General features: G+C 51.0%; 1 protein-coding gene across 4 annotated transcripts in view; it reads left to right on the top strand.

Moving 5' to 3' along the window:
• The window catches only part of dyrk1b (dual-specificity tyrosine-(Y)-phosphorylation regulated kinase 1B), a 58,039-nt gene extending 45,533 nt beyond the window's left edge, over positions 1-12,506 (top strand). For 3 of the 4 annotated variants that reach the window (XM_064305067.1, XM_064305058.1, XM_064305040.1), the window contains exons 4-11: positions 2,826-3,014; positions 3,428-3,575; positions 4,043-4,329; positions 5,251-5,397; positions 5,990-6,151; positions 8,161-8,464; positions 8,878-8,981; positions 10,034-12,506. In XM_064305067.1, coding sequence (XP_064161137.1) covers positions 2,826-3,014; positions 3,428-3,575; positions 4,043-4,329; positions 5,251-5,397; positions 5,990-6,151; positions 8,161-8,464; positions 8,878-8,981; positions 10,034-10,801 — 2,109 coding nt within the window. In that variant the 3' untranslated portion in view covers positions 10,802-12,506. The remainder of the gene's footprint in view (positions 1-2,825; positions 3,015-3,427; positions 3,576-4,042; positions 4,330-5,250; positions 5,398-5,989; positions 6,152-8,160; positions 8,465-8,877; positions 8,982-10,033) is intronic. The other variant, XM_064305049.1, reaches the window with a different exon arrangement.
• Positions 12,507-14,934: the final 2,428 nt, after the last annotated feature.

Raw genomic sequence — 14,934 nt, 5'->3', positions numbered from 1 at the left:
TTAGGGGCGCTGTGTTAAGAGCATTAGGCGGTAAGAGCTTGGGTGTTAAGAGCATTAGGGCGCTGTGTTAAGAGCATTAGGGCGCTGTGTTAAGAGCATTAGGGCGCTGTGTTAAGAGCATAGGGCCTGTGTTAAGAGCATTAGGGCCTGTGTTAAGAGCATAGGGCCTGTGTTAAGAGCATTAGGGCTGTGTTAAGAGCATTAGGGCCTGTGTTAAGAGCATTAGGGGCCTGTGTTAAGAGCATTAGGGCACTGTGTTAAGAGCATTAGGGGCTGCTGTGTAAGAGCATTAGGGGCTCTGTGTTAAGAGCATTAGGGCCTGTGTTAAGAGCATTAGGGCACTGTGTTAAGAGCATTAGGGCGCTGTGTTAAGAGCATTAGGGCCTGTGTTAAGAGCATTAGGGCCTGTGTTAAGAGCATTAGGGGCCTGTGTTAAGAGCATTAGGGCGCTGTGTTAAGAGCATTAGGGCCTGTGTTAAGAGCATTAGGGGCGCTGTGTTAAGAGCATTAGGGCCTGTGTTAAGAGCATTAGGGGCTCTGTGTTAAGAGCATTAGGGGCCTGTGTTAAGAGCATGGGCCTGGTTAAGGCATTAGGGGCACTGTGTTAGGCATTAGGGCTGTGTTAAGAGCATTAGGGCCTGTGTTAAGAGCATTAGGGCATGTGTTAGGGGCACTGGTTAAGACATAGGGCCTGTGTTAAGAGCATTAGGGCTGTGTTAGAGATAGGCTCTGTGTTAAGAGCATTAGGGGCTGCTGGTGTTTAAGAGCATTAGGGGCTGTGTTAAGAGCATTAGGGCACTGTGTTAAGAGCATTAGGGGCGGACTCGTGTTAAGAGCATTAGGGGCTTGTGTTAAGAGCATTAGGGGCGCTGTGTTAAGAGCATTAGGGCGCTGTGTTAAGAGCATTAGGGGGCCCTGTGTTAAGAGCATTAGGGTCTGTGTTAAGAGCATTAGGGGCTGTGTTAAGAGCATTAGGGGCCTGTGTTAAGGCATTAGGGCCTGTGTTAAGAGCATCAGGGCGCTGTGTTAAGAGCATTAGGGCGCTGTGTTAAGAGCATTAGGGCGCTGTGTATAGAGCATTAGGCCTGTGTTAAGAGCATTAGGGGCTGTGTTTAACGAGGCATTAGGGGCTGGTCTGGCTGTGTTAAGAGCATTAGGGGCTCTGTGTTAAGAGCATTAGGGGCACTGTGTTAAGAGCATTAGGGGCTCTGTGTTAAGAGCATTAGGGCGCTGTGTTAAGAGCATTAGGGCGCTGTGTTAAGAGCATTAGGGGCGCTGTGTTAAGAGCATTAGGGGCTCTGTGTTAAGAGCATTAGGGGCACTGTGTTAAGAGCATAGGGGCGCTGTGTTAAGAGCATTAGGGGCTCTGTGTTAAGAGCAGTTGCATTAGGGGCTCTGTGTTAAGAGCATTAGGGGCTCTGTGTTAAGAGCATTAGGGCGGTGTAGGTTGGCGCTGGTAAGAGCATTAGGGGCGCTGTGTTAAGAGCATTAGGGCTCTGTGTTAAGAGCATAGGGGCCTGTGTTAAGAGCATTAGGGGCCTGTGTTAAGAGCATTAGGGCGCTGTGTTAAGAGCATTAGGGCCTGTGTTAAGGATTGGGCCTGTGTTAAGAGCATTAGGGCGCTGTGTTAAGGCATTAGGGCGCTGTGTTAAGAGCATTGGGCGTGTAAGGTAGGCTGTGTTAAGACATTAGGGCTGTGTAAGAGCATCAGGGCGCTGTGTTAAGAGCATTAGGGGCCTGTGTTAAGAGCATTAGGGCACTGTGTTAAGAGCATTAGGGGCTCTGTGTTTAAGAGCATTAGGGCCTGTGTTAAGAGCATTAGAGGCCTGTGTTAAGAGCATTAGGGGCTCTGTGTTAAGAGCATTAGGGGCTGTGTTAAGAGCATTAGGGGCACTGTGTTAAGAGCATTAGGGGCACTGTGTTAAGAGCATTAGGGGCACTGTGTTAAGAGCATTAGGGCGCTGTGTTAAGAGCATTAGGGGCACTGTGTTAAGAGCATTAGGGGCACTGTGTTAAGAGCATTAGGGGCACTGTGTTAAGAGCATTAGGGCGCTGTGTTAAGAGCATTAGGGCGCTGTGTTAAGAGCATTAGGCGCACTGTGTTAAGAGCATTAGGGGCACTGTGTTAAGAGCATTAGGGCGCTGTGTTAAGAGCATTAGGGCGCTGTGTTAAGAGCATTAGAGTGCTGTGTTAAGAGCATCAGGGCGCTGTGTTAAGAGCATTAGGGGCTCTGTGTTAAGAGCATTAGGGCTCTGTGTTAAGAGCATTAGGGCTCTGTGTTAAGAGCATCAGGGCGCTGTGTTAAGAGCATTAGGGGCTCTGTGTTAAGAGCATTCAGGGCCTGTGTTAAGAGCATCAGGCGGCTCTGTGCTGTTAAGAGCATAGGGGCAGCTGTGTTAAAGCATTAGGGGCGCGTGTTAAGAGCATTACGGACGGCTCGTGTTAAGAGCATACGGGGGCTGTGTTAAGAGCATGTTAGCTTGGCGCTGTGTAAGAGCATTAGGGCTCTGTGTTAAGAGCATTAGGGTGCTGTGTTAAGAGCATTAGGGGCTCTGTGTTAAGAGCATTAGGGCGCTGTGTTAAGAGCATTAGGGGCGCTGTGTTAAGAGCATTAGGGGCTCTGTGTTAAGAGCATTAGGGCGCTGTGTTAAGAGCATTAGGGGCTCTGTGTTAAGAGCATTAGGGGCTCTGTGTTAAGAGCATTAGGGGCTCTGTGTTAAGAGCATTAGGGGCGCTGTGTTAAGAGCATTAGGGCACTGTGTTAAGAGCATTAGGGCGCTGTGTTAGGAGCCTCCGGTGGCTGAGCTGCTCCTCCTCGCTCCAGGTGTACTACACGAAGAAGAAGCGGCGTGCCCAGCAGGTTCCCCCCGAGGACTCCAGCACCAAGAAGGAGCGCAAGGTCTACAACGACGGCTACGACGACGACAACTACGACTACATCGTCAAGAACGGGGAGAAGTGGCTGGACCGCTACGAGATCGACTCGCTCATCGGCAAGGGCTCCTTCGGACAGGCAAGTGGCTTGCTGGGAGCGGGGGGGGGAAGGGGGGGAGGGGAGGAGCCTGTGCTCTGGAATGGCCAGTCAGAGTGCAGTTAGCATGGTCAGGTGATGACAGGGCGGGGGTGAGGTCAGCTGGGATGAAGAGGCAACATGCTCAAGATGTACTGCAGCTTTAGCGTACCGGTCCTGTTAGCTCAAAGCAGAATTGTGTAGGGATGGATGGGATGGGTGAATTGGTGCGGAGATGTAGTGTTACCAACGGGATGTGCAGGGGGGATAGATGGACAGATGCTGAGGCAAGTTGATAGGAATTAGTTGCGGAGTGTTGTGTAAGTTGCACAGTGAACTTTAAAGCAGGCTGAATGGCCACAGCCCAATTAGCAGTGTCTTACTGAGCCTGACCCCCCCCCACCCCCCTCCTCCAGGTGGTGAAAGCGTATGACCACCACGAGCAGGAGTGGGTGGCCATCAAGATCATCAAGAACAAGAAAGCCTTCCTGAACCAGGCCCAGATCGAGCTGCGCCTGCTGGAGCTTATGAACAAACACGACACTGAGATGAAGTACTACATTGGTGAGCGTCGCACACACACACGCCTGTGAGAGACTGGAACACTGGGCTATTAGGCTCCCCGAGCCTTCCAGTGGCTTCTCAACAAAATCGGGAAAATTCCCCTTTTAAAGCACAGTTTTAATGTGGTTTCCTGTCCTTGGTGATATAATTATTGTTTTGTGTTATATATAGTACTAAATATCTATGATGTTGGTGTAAAATTAAGAAAGGTTCCAGGAGGAGGTACTCTATTCCTGTACCAAGAGGCAGGCAGTTTAACTTCAGACTTCTGTGGAGCCGGTCTAGCAGTGCCTGTAACAAGGCGGAGTGACATGACTCATTTCGGATACTGCTCTTTCAGTGCGGTTTTACCTGGGTGTGAAACCCCTTCGCCTCCCACACGGTGGCCTACTTGTGACCTTGCGGCGTGCGGTCTGTTTCTAAGCGCGCTTTAACCCTTTCCCTCGCTCTCTCTCTCTCCCCGACAGTCCACCTGAAGAGGCACTTCATGTTCCGCAACCACCTGTGCCTGGTGTTCGAGCTTCTCTCCTACAACCTGTACGACCTCCTGCGCAACACCAACTTCCGCGGCGTGTCGCTCAACCTGACGCGCAAGTTCGCCCAGCAGCTGTGCACGGCGCTGCTCTTCCTGGCCACGCCCGAGCTCAGCATCATCCACTGCGACCTCAAGCCCGAGAACATCCTGCTCTGCAACCCCAAGCGCAGCGCCATCAAGATCGTCGACTTCGGCAGCTCCTGCCAGCTGGGCCAGCGGGTGAGCTTTGGGCCGAAAGGAATTCTGGGAGATGTAGTTTTGGAAGGTTAAGGATCTCCGTTTGTAGGCGGAGTGGTTTTGTTGGTTAAGGGTACCAGTAGGTCACAGTGGTGCCTTTTTTTTTTTTGAAGATATTGTTTGGAAGGTCAAGGTTAATAATAGTGCGCAGGCTTGAGGAGTTTCGGTGTTGAAGGGCTACGATTGGTTCGACGCAGTGCACTGTGGACGATGTAGTTCGGTTTAGACAAAGCCGCAGCGGTGCCTGGGCTGAGCTCTGCAAGCGCAGCTGTGGAGAGAGGGAGAGCATAATGCAGTGCGGCGCTCCCGGTGTCCGGTCCGCGCCGGTTGGCGGCTGAGAGGAATTGAAACGGATGGCGAGAAGAGCCCAGGGACTCCCGTTTTGTTTCCGCCCCACAGAGAAATGTCTCTGTGAAGATGGAGAGAAATGGATGGTGGGGTGGGGTGGGGGGAGGGGGAGGGAGGGAGGGAGGGAGGGGGTGTTGGGGGGTTGCTGTGGTTTCTCTCAGGTAGAAAAATAAGTATACATTCACAGCACGTCTTAGAAGGAATCTCTCAAACAGTGGGGAGAAAAAAAAGAAAGAAAAAAAATTTGTGGAGGAGCTAGAGAGCGCAGTCCAATCTAGGATGCTGCACCCTTCTGACTGACAGACCCAGCTGCTGCTGCCACCTAGTGGAATACAGATGTAATAACAATCAGGCCAGCCTTCAGCACGCAATGTCCTCCCCAGCATCCTCCAGTCCACTAACACGGTTACCAACGCAGACCTGCTGCACGTGTCCTGCTCTCCTCTCATCTTTAACCCCACTTTCTCTTTCTCTCCTCTCTTCTGTCTCCTCTCTACAACCCCCCCCCGTCCCCCCCCGTCCATCTCTCCGTCCATCCTTCCTCTCCCTCCTCAGATCTACCAGTACATCCAGAGCCGGTTCTACCGCTCGCCGGAGGTGCTGCTGGGGATGCCCTATGACCTGGCCATAGACATGTGGTCGCTCGGCTGCATTCTGGTGGAGATGCATACGGGGGAGCCCCTGTTCAGCGGCTCCAACGAGGTACTGTCACATCGGCTAATTATCAATATTATTATTATTATTATTGCTGTTGTTTTGTTGTTGTTATTCTTATTATTATTATTATTTGGATTGTTGATTCTGTTTGTTGGGACTCTCAACAAGTCGTTTTGTAAACAATGAAACCAAAATCCGAACTTCAGCCACTCTCCACGCACTCCCGTTGTTTTTAAATCGGTGAGCCTGAATTTCACAGGTTGTGTTTTTGTTTCGCTTGCCGCCCTGCCTTTGAAAGTGCGTTTAGGTTTTTCGGAAGCCGGGATTGTGATTTTTCCTGAGTAATGAGAATACTGGACAGGTTTTCAGGGCCTGAAATGTCTTCCCCAGAGAGAGGGAGGACTTTGGGTTCGTAAGTATTGCATGGCACCGTTGGATAGCTGACGGCAGGAGAGAATGCTCAGCGATAAAGCCACACACTAGCGGCCCCAATCAGAGACCAGCCTTATTTCTCCTGATTAATGAGGGGTAGTGTGCAGAGATGGCGTCCCTGCGGCAGTGACAGCACCGCGGCTGGGCCGTCCCAGCTCAGCGGCTCCGCTCCCCGCCCGCTAAACAGGCCTGTTGCCCCCTGCAGGTGGATCAGATGAATAAGATCGTGGAGGTTTTGGGGGTCCCGCCCAACCACATGCTGGACCAGGCCCCCAAAGCCCGCAAATACTTCGACAAGCTGTCCGACGGGCTCTGGACCGTCAAGAAGAACAAGGACATAAAGAAGGTACTTTATCCCTCGGCCTCTGTGAGTAAAAATCTGCTTTTTCTTCTTCTTCTTCCCGACTCTCCATCTCCCTCCACCTCCCAAATCCAACCCTGAGAGAGAGAGAGAGGGTGGGGGGGGAAAAAAAGTGGGGATGGGAGAAACATAAAGACATTCTCCTCTTTTTTTAAACCTTTTAGCGATATCTCTCTCTTTCTCTTCCCTTCCATACTAGACCATCACCGGCCCTCGTCCCCCCCCCAAGTCATTAGACCCCCGCCACCTAGCCTCTGCCGTTACGTTATTGCAAAAACTCTGGTCTCAGCCCCATTGCATTGTGGGAATTGGCAGTAAACGGCGGCAGCCAGGTCCGAGCTCTTCGCCCACCGGCCTTCTGGTTCTTGTTCTGGGCTGGAGCTCCACAGCCACGCTGCCTGGCAAACAGTGACCCCTACTGGTCGGTTCTGTGAAGAGAGGTTTCACCAGCCCGGTAACAGATGGAGCTACACTGCGCTGTCAATCACAGATTTCATTGAACCAATCAAAATGTTTTGCTCAGGTCAGTGAAACACATTTGGTGCAGATCAGTCAGATTCAGTTTCTGATCGCAGGAAAGACACTCGCTGATGAGCTGGGCCCCGGGTCAGAAAGTTTGGGGAGGTACTGGTTGAGGTGTATTTTTGGGGATTAGTGTGCAGTTAACTGACAGGGCTGAGCAGAAGGGGAGGGGGGGGGGCAGGGCGCAGGGTGAACCCAGGTGAGGGCATCACAGGAGGAGCCCCATGTGCGGGGCGTGGGCTGAGGTGCGCTTGTCGCTCCAGGAAGTGGGTTAAAGCGGGTTGAAGGTTAAAGGTTAATACCCGGTGAGCATATCAGCTGACTGCCCCACTACCCCTGTTTTGGTTGCATTTTGAAACCAAAATGAAAATGCACTTTTGTACGTCGCTTTGGATAAAAGCGTCTGCCAAATGAATGTAATGTAATGTAATTTTAAATCAGGGTTACCACGGTTCACGGCTCCTGAAAATCCCTCAAAGTACGGCAAAGTCGGAAAGTCTAGCCACATGAAGAAAAACGATTTGCAGTGGGCAGAATGTACATGTCTCCTGCTGCTTCACTTGCTTTAAGTTACACGCTGTCAGGTCTTGTGAGACCTGTGCACCAGTTTGTACTTAATTACACTGACGTAAGTCTTTGCCATTGGTAAAGTGTGTACTTTTAGACTTAAATGTATTTTTGAAAGTAATAGCCCACAGAATTTATGTCCACCTCACGAAAGCCCCATTGCCCAAGAAATCCTTATAGAATTCTGTCACATTAGTCCTTGAAACGTCATAGAAAACATCAACCTTATTTGAGTGGGAGCAGTTTTATGCAGTGTGTGTGTGTGTGTGTGTGTGTGTCGGGCTCTGGCTCGGTGTGTGATGTGCTTATATCACGTAACACACCACACATCTCAGCTGTGTATTAATAACTCTGGGTGTGTATGTTTGAGCGTGACTGAGTCTAGTGCGCGCAGCGTGCATGCTGTACACACAAGATGTCCGACGACTGTCGGGAGAAGTGTGGCCAGACTTGTGCGCCGGTGACCATGGCGATGCCGCAGTCCCCTCCCCCACCGCACCCCCCTCCCCGACCCCCAAGCTCATGAGAACTCATTCATTCCCTTTCATCACCCTGACCATTCATCTGTGTCTGTGCTGGTCTGTGCTGTGCTCGTCGTCTGTGCTGTCATGTTTATAACGTGAAAGAAAAAATGCATGTTCATATTGTGTGACTCAAAATAGAAAAGCCCTTTAACTTTAATGGCACTAACTAATAGCCAAAGTTGTTGTTGTGCTGTTGGGGTTAGCAGCAGAAGCTGCAGTCAGAGTTGAGATGTGCTGGTGGGCTTTGGGGTGGAGTACTGAGGGCAAATTAATGACTGATCTCCCATCATCCTCCCCCTTCTCTTCCTCCTCTGCCCCTGTACCCTTCTGTCTCTCTCTTGTTCCTCTGTCTCTTTCCTTTTCTTCATCATCATCATCCTCCTCCTCCTCCTCCTCCTGCAGGAGTACAAGCCCCCGGCCACGCGTCGGCTCCACGAGATCCTGGGCGTGGAGACTGGGGGCCCCGGGGGGCGGCGGGCCGGGGAGCAAGGCCACGCCCCCTGCGACTACCTGAAGTTCAAGGACCTGATCCTGCGCATGCTGGACTACGACCCCAAGACCCGCATCACGCCCTTCTACGCGCTGCAGCACAACTTCTTCAAGAAGACCACGGACGAGGGCACCAACACCAGCAGCTCCACCTCCACCAGCCCCGCCATGGACCACAGCCACTCCACCTCCACCACCAGCTCCGTCTCCAGCTCGGGTGGGTTATCCCCGTGGGAACCGCGCGTCCCGGTGCCCTCGGACTGCCAGACAGACAACCGCTCTTACCTCCTGAGCTATGTCGCCCAGGGTTACATACGGTTGGAGTGAAAACCTACAGGACTGTAAATCTCCATTAGAGCCAGCCGGGGGGAGAGGGGTGGACTGTGTTGCCAGGGTGGGAAGGAGAGGCCACAGCGTCCTCATCTCACCCCCCCTCCCCTTCCCTTTGTTTGGGCGTCAGTGTAGTCAACTCTATTTCCCAGAATTCCCTGCTGGTGACCACTATTATTTCCTTAATGAGCACTGTTCCAGCACTGTTGCTTCTGATTCGCCAGATCCAGTGAGCCTCTCTTCTGATGCCTGATGCCACCCCCCCCCCCCCACCCTTCTGTCCTTGTGTTCCTGTCGCAGGTGGGTCTAGCGGTTCTTCCAACGACAACCGAAATTACCGGTACAGCAACCGATACTACAACAGTGCAGTCACTCACACCGACTACGAGATGCAGAGTCCACAGGTGAGCTTCTCCCTCGGAAGCCAGACTCATTTGCGCCCCCGTGACACTCTTTAAACTCGCGGTGAGCAACGCGTCGGTGCTCCTAATGGCCGCGCCCTCCAGCTCTCCGGTCTGTGTAGGTTCCTTCAACGTAACGCCGATCTCAAGCGCATTTGAGTGTTTTAACAAAGCGTCGCGTCTGGCCACTGGTTTCCTCTACGGCTGAAGTGCAGAACTGCGAACCGTAGCAGCGCGTAGCGTAGCGGCTCGTAGCGTAGCGGCTCGTAGCGTAGCGGCTCGTAGCGTAGCGGCTCGTAGCGTAGCGGCGCGTAGCGTAGCGGCGCGTAGCGTAGCGGCTCGTAGCGTAGCGGCGCGTAGCGTAGCGGCGCGTAGCGTAGCGGCTCGTAGCGTAGCGTAGGGGAGGAGAGCGGCATTTTAACGCTGTTAAAGCCGTGAGGGAGCCTCTGAGCTGTGAGGACCTCAGGAAGCTGAAGGGCCTGTCCTCCTGACGGGAATGCAGGGTTCACCTGTAGCCGCCCTGTGAGGCTTAGCGGTTCACCTGTAGCCGCCCTGTGAGGGTTAGCGGTAGGGAGGCGAGGTTCACCTGTAGCCGCCCTGTGAGGGTTAGCGGTAGGGAGGCGAGGTTCACCTGTAGCTTCCCTGTGAGGGTTAGCAGTAGGGAGGCGAGGTTCACCTGTAGCCTCCCTGTGAGGGTTAGCAGTAGGGAGGCGAGGTTCACCTGTAGCCTCCCTGTGAGGGTTAGCGGTAGGGAGGCGAGGTTCACCTGTAGCCTCCCTGTGAGGGTTAGCGGTAGGGAGGCGAGGTTCACCTGTAGCCTCCCTGTGAGGGTTAGCAGTTCACCTGTAGCCGCCCTGTGAGGGTTAGCGGTAGGGAGGCGAGGTTCACCTGTAGCCTCCCTGTGAGGGTTAGCGGTAGGGAGGCGAGGTTCACCTGTAGCCTCCCTGTGAGGGTTAGCGGTAGGACTGGAGAGGAACGGTTTCAGGAATGTGAATTTGGGACTGCAGCCGTAGGACGATGGGACTCATCCCCCCCTCCCCCCCCTTCGTCTCCAGGCTCCCTCCCAGCAGCAGCTGCGCCTCTGGCCGGGAGGGGAGGGCGGGGTGGGGCCCCTGTCCAACAGCGGCGACCCCGCCTACCCCCAGCTGCTGCTGCACAAGCCGGCCGCCACCCAGCACTCGCGCCACTTCCTGTCCGGGGTGGGCGTCGGGGGCATGATGGAGCCGCACCACCCCCACCCCATCTACGGCGGTCACCACGGCAACGGGCGGCAGCTCCGGCAGCAGCAGCAGCAGCAGCAGCAGCAGCAGCAGAACCAGCCGCAGGGGCAGCAGCCGCAGCCGGGGCCGCAGCTGATGCCCGTCACGTCCCCGCAGATGCAGGACAGCATCGAGCTGAGCCTCACCCACCACCACCACCTGGGCCAGTCTTCCATCATGCCCCCCCCCAGCTTGGACTCCAGCCAGTACGGCTCCTCCAGCCTGCACCTGGGCCTCTCTGCCTTTCGGACTAGGACAGTCATGGCCCCCCAGCCCCCGCCCCCGCCGCCCCCCACGGCCTCCCAGCAACAGTTGCCCCAGCCCCCCCCCTCTCAGGACAGCATGGTAGCTGCCTCCGGGCTGGGGTACATCCCTCCCTGTTACCCTGGCAACAACAATAACAACCCGCCCCAGGGAAGCGTTGGGGTGGGGGGCAGTATGTTAACCGGGGGCGTCCCGCCCAGGGGAGTAGGGGGCGGGGGTAGGCCCGATTCCGAGGAGTCGGCCATGATGGGGGTTTGCGGTAGCGGAGGGGGGGGTGGGCAGAACGCGGCCAACTCTTGATAAATCTTGAACAAATTCCAAAAGCCATACAAAATTTTAAAGTAACATGACAACAACTACACCGACAACTGACATCACACGCAGACAGACACGCACGCACGCACACACACACACACACACACACACACACCTGTGCGCACGACACGCTCAAACACACACATGCACACACACACAGACACTCGGATATACAGAGACAAACTTGTGAAATATCAGAGGAGGTTTTTGCTTTGCATGGGGAGAGGGTTGAGGGAGGGTTTACGGGGGGAGGCTTGAAACCATTTTTCTTTTCTGTTTCTTTTTTCCTTTTTCTTTATTTGAAGGGGAGGAGAACGGGGGGCTTAAGTAGTCGAAAACCAGAAAGTTTCAGAAAGTTTGTTTTTATTATTATTATTATTATTATTATTATTATTATTTGATTTTATGTGATTTCAGAACAGGTTTGCAGCGAGATTGGTGGTTTGTTGTTGTTTGGGGTTGTATTTGGAAATTGGAAGCGGTGGCGGGACAGGACAGGATTGGAAAGTGTTTTGGGATGTGAAGAGAGGACAGCGGAGGAGCGAGGGAATGCCCTATGCTTTTTTTCTTTCGTTTTTTAAATCTCTTTTTTTATTTTGTTTTTTCTGAAGTCTAGGCGTATAATTGTAAATTGTTAATTTATTAAAAGTCACTACAATGAGGAGGTAAATGTGGGGATGGGAGAGAATGAAAATGAACAGTATGCTTTTTCTGGGTTTGTTGCTTTATTTATTCAGTGTTTTATTTTTTATTTTTGTTTTATTTATTTTTTGTTTGTTTTTGTTTTTTTACTTTCCTGAGGGACAAACGACACCTTATTACATACACAAGACAGACAAAACAAAATGGGTTTCTGTATTTATTTTTTATTTTATTTTTTTCCGTTTTGGTCGATTTTTCTCATACTTTTGTTACATTTTTTTAATGTTTCAAATCTTCTCTCGCTTGACAACACTGGCTTATATTTCAAACTATGAATACAAATCAAATAAAATGAGGAAAAAGTAGTCGCCACACGGTGGGGAAAAAAACACACAAGGAGGGGGAGGCTAAAACACTTCGCCGATATGAGCCGCTTTTTAAGGAGAGGGGGAATAAGACAAAACGACACAAAGGAGGAAAAAATACAAGAAAACGACGAAAAATGAAAACATTTTGCCTGAAGGAAAAACCAAAATGCTTCCCTGTTGTTTGTTTAAAATAATAGTCTGCCTTCTGTTTCACCATCTCACCACCTGACTCTTTCGTTTCGGACGGAAATCTACAACAACGACAACAAAAAAAGTAACACAAAAACAACGACAACAAAAAAAACACATTGTGGGTTGGATTAACTCTGGATACGCTAAGCCAAATCTTGCTCACGATTTCTGTTGCTGCCCCTTTTTCTGTTGTACGGAAGAGAGGGGGGGTGGTCATCAATATTTAGCAGGAGGGAGGGGTTCAGTAGATTGAGGGGACAGTTTAATGCCCTCCGACCCCTACCCCGCCCCCTCTCACTCTGACTTCACCTTTTACCACTCCTCCTCCTCCCTCTTTTCTTTCTCCTCTCCTCCCCTGCCCTCCTTCACAACACTCTGTGAGTGCTGTTTGCCATCGAGTCAAAAAAAAAAAGAAAGAAAAAAAAGAAACTACTCTCTCGGCTGCTATCTCCACTTTCAACCATGTTCGGATTGCTGCTAAAGAAAAACAGACAGATAAATAAATAAAAATAAATAAAAATAAATGAATAAAAACTTTTTAACCCTCCTGCTTCAGAAAAAATGAAAAAGTTAAACCACTGCATCTCATGTATTTATTACTATTTAACAAGAAAAAAAAAAGAAAAAATGAAACCGCTTTCTGCTGTTTTTTGTTTGTTTTGCATTCTTGCAGGTAAAGTGTGGGCATTGAGGAGAAATATTTTATGGTGTGTGTGTGTGTGTGTGTCCGCGCGCATATATATATATATACTTATAGAAATATATATAGTTTGATTTTAATGATAAGAAAAGTTGAAAAATGGAGGCCCGTGCAGCAGTGCACTCAGAATGCTCTTGTGATGTCATCACCAGGTCATTTCAACCACAGCTCTGCCAGTGAGTAGTCCGATAAATCTGTGCAAGTGTGCTTGGATAGTTTGTATTGATTCTGCTGGATTGTGCCTTTGTCCAATGGTACTGGTCTTCGATTGCGAGTTCCTGCGTTGAGACAGCAGGGGCACTTCAGACCTGTTCCACAGCTCCAGAGATCGTCCAGCCCGTGCCTCATAACTTCTTCTCTGACAGTGTAGAGGGGGCTTAAACGAGAACACTTTCTGCCCCTTAAGTCTTTGGGGGTTAATGTGAAAAATGTGAAGTGTGAAAGGATGCATGCCCCAGGGGCTGGAACGGGCGACTTCTGCAGGAGGCTCGCCAGGGCAGGGCAGGGCAGGGCAGGGCAGTTACGTTCCTCACGGGCCAGTGTGTTTCTTCCAGATGCCCAGGATCAATGAGATCATTGTCTGCAGGCTCCCAACACTGGTTCAGATCAGCAGGGGTGTCCAGTCCTGTCTGAAAGGGGCCGGTGTGGGTGCAGGTTTTTGTTTTAGCCCAGCGCTACGACACTCGATTGGACTCGTCACGGTCTTGGTCGAAGACCGAGGTTAGCCAATCGTGTGAGTCGGGTGCTGTAGTGCTGGTCTAAAAGGAAAAACCTGCACCCGCAAACATTTTCAGACAGGACTGGACACCCCCTGACTCACGGGCCACGCCTGCGGCCGTCACCCTGAGCGCCTGCGCAGTCTGCTGGCTCGCGTGTTCACCTGGAGGTCAGCAGCCAATTTCAGACCAGAGAACTGAGGTGAGGTGGGTTTGCTGTGCGGTGGGCTGCTTTAATTTATCAACGAAGCGCTGAGTGACAGGCTGAGCCAGCAGAGCCTGTGGTTCGCTAAAGGCCAGGGTTTCGGGCCACTGGGACCTGCACCTTATCCAGAAACGTCCTTAGGATGCCATGGAAGTAACCGGCCTGATGAAATAATCGGGTGCTGAATGTGGTATGAGATTCAGAAACTTGGTACAGCCCTCCTTGACCACCCCTGGATTGGAAGGACCCACCAGGCTTGGGTGGGGGCCTTCATGGGGGGCAGCCTGCGTTATCAGAGAGGAGCAACTGTGCGCCAAATACCAAATTGGACTTTTGGTGTCCCATTCCAGAACCGAGTTCTTTGATTGCTCACGACATTACCGCTGATCCATGTACAATCCAGCTGTTTTTTTTTTTTGTCTGTTTTACTGACAAGGATCACTGGCCGTGGGGGGTGCGGGTGCAGAGTGGGGGCAGTATATTCTTGGAGGTTACTTTTTTGGTTTTTCTAGCTGTACTTGTGTTCTGTCTTTGATCACGCCCCTTCATAAATATTAATCCCATCGCTGAGCTTCAGCGATGACAGAAATAGGAAATTATTAATACTGCGCTCACAATCTATTGTTATGGTGGCTCATCGCATTGCCTGCTGATTTGATCTAAGGAATGCTTTGAAATTAAGCGGCATTTGTCATATTCTAACCAGGTGTTCAGCTCATTTTAGTCTTGCTCCGTATTTTCCTGTCAAGAGAATTTTGGGTGGTATGAAGGGAGATTGTGGTGGTGCCGCTATGCTGCCCGTTGTCTTCTAACACACACCTACGTGAGTGGTTGCCACAGAAAATGGGAGTATTTTCGGCAGCAAAAGCAGGTTTAAGTTCCCTTCTTGAAAGTATGGACTTGAATAGCTGGCCAGGCAATAGAATGGTGTTTTTTTTTTTTTTTTTTTTGTATTAAATCAATTTGTGAAGTTATCTTGGTCCAAACAGGCAGAAAGCTTGTGGTAAGACCAGAGATTGTTTCTGGTGTCTGGTATTTGATTATTTGTTCTGGAAGGTTCTGTGGAGTTTCCTACACTTTCTTTTCTTTTTTTTAAACAAAATGGTGATTTTCAAGTTCACGCAACATTTTATCCAGGATTTATTTAATAATTTGGCAGGTGCCCTTGTCCACGGTATACATTCTGGCAGTCAAACACAAAGAAGCCATGCTTGCGATTAGTGCATATTTTGCGAATTATAATTACCTGGCGTGCTCCTCTGATCACGAAAAGCGGAGCGAGGACGATTAGGAAT

The sequence above is a fragment of the Anguilla rostrata genome, chromosome 1 (assembly GCF_018555375.3).
Source record: "Anguilla rostrata isolate EN2019 chromosome 1, ASM1855537v3, whole genome shotgun sequence".
Classification (NCBI taxonomy): Eukaryota; Metazoa; Chordata; class Actinopteri; order Anguilliformes; family Anguillidae; genus Anguilla; species Anguilla rostrata.
The sequence above is the reverse complement of the archived record's forward strand: the minus strand, read 5'-3'. Positions and strand labels throughout refer to the sequence as shown.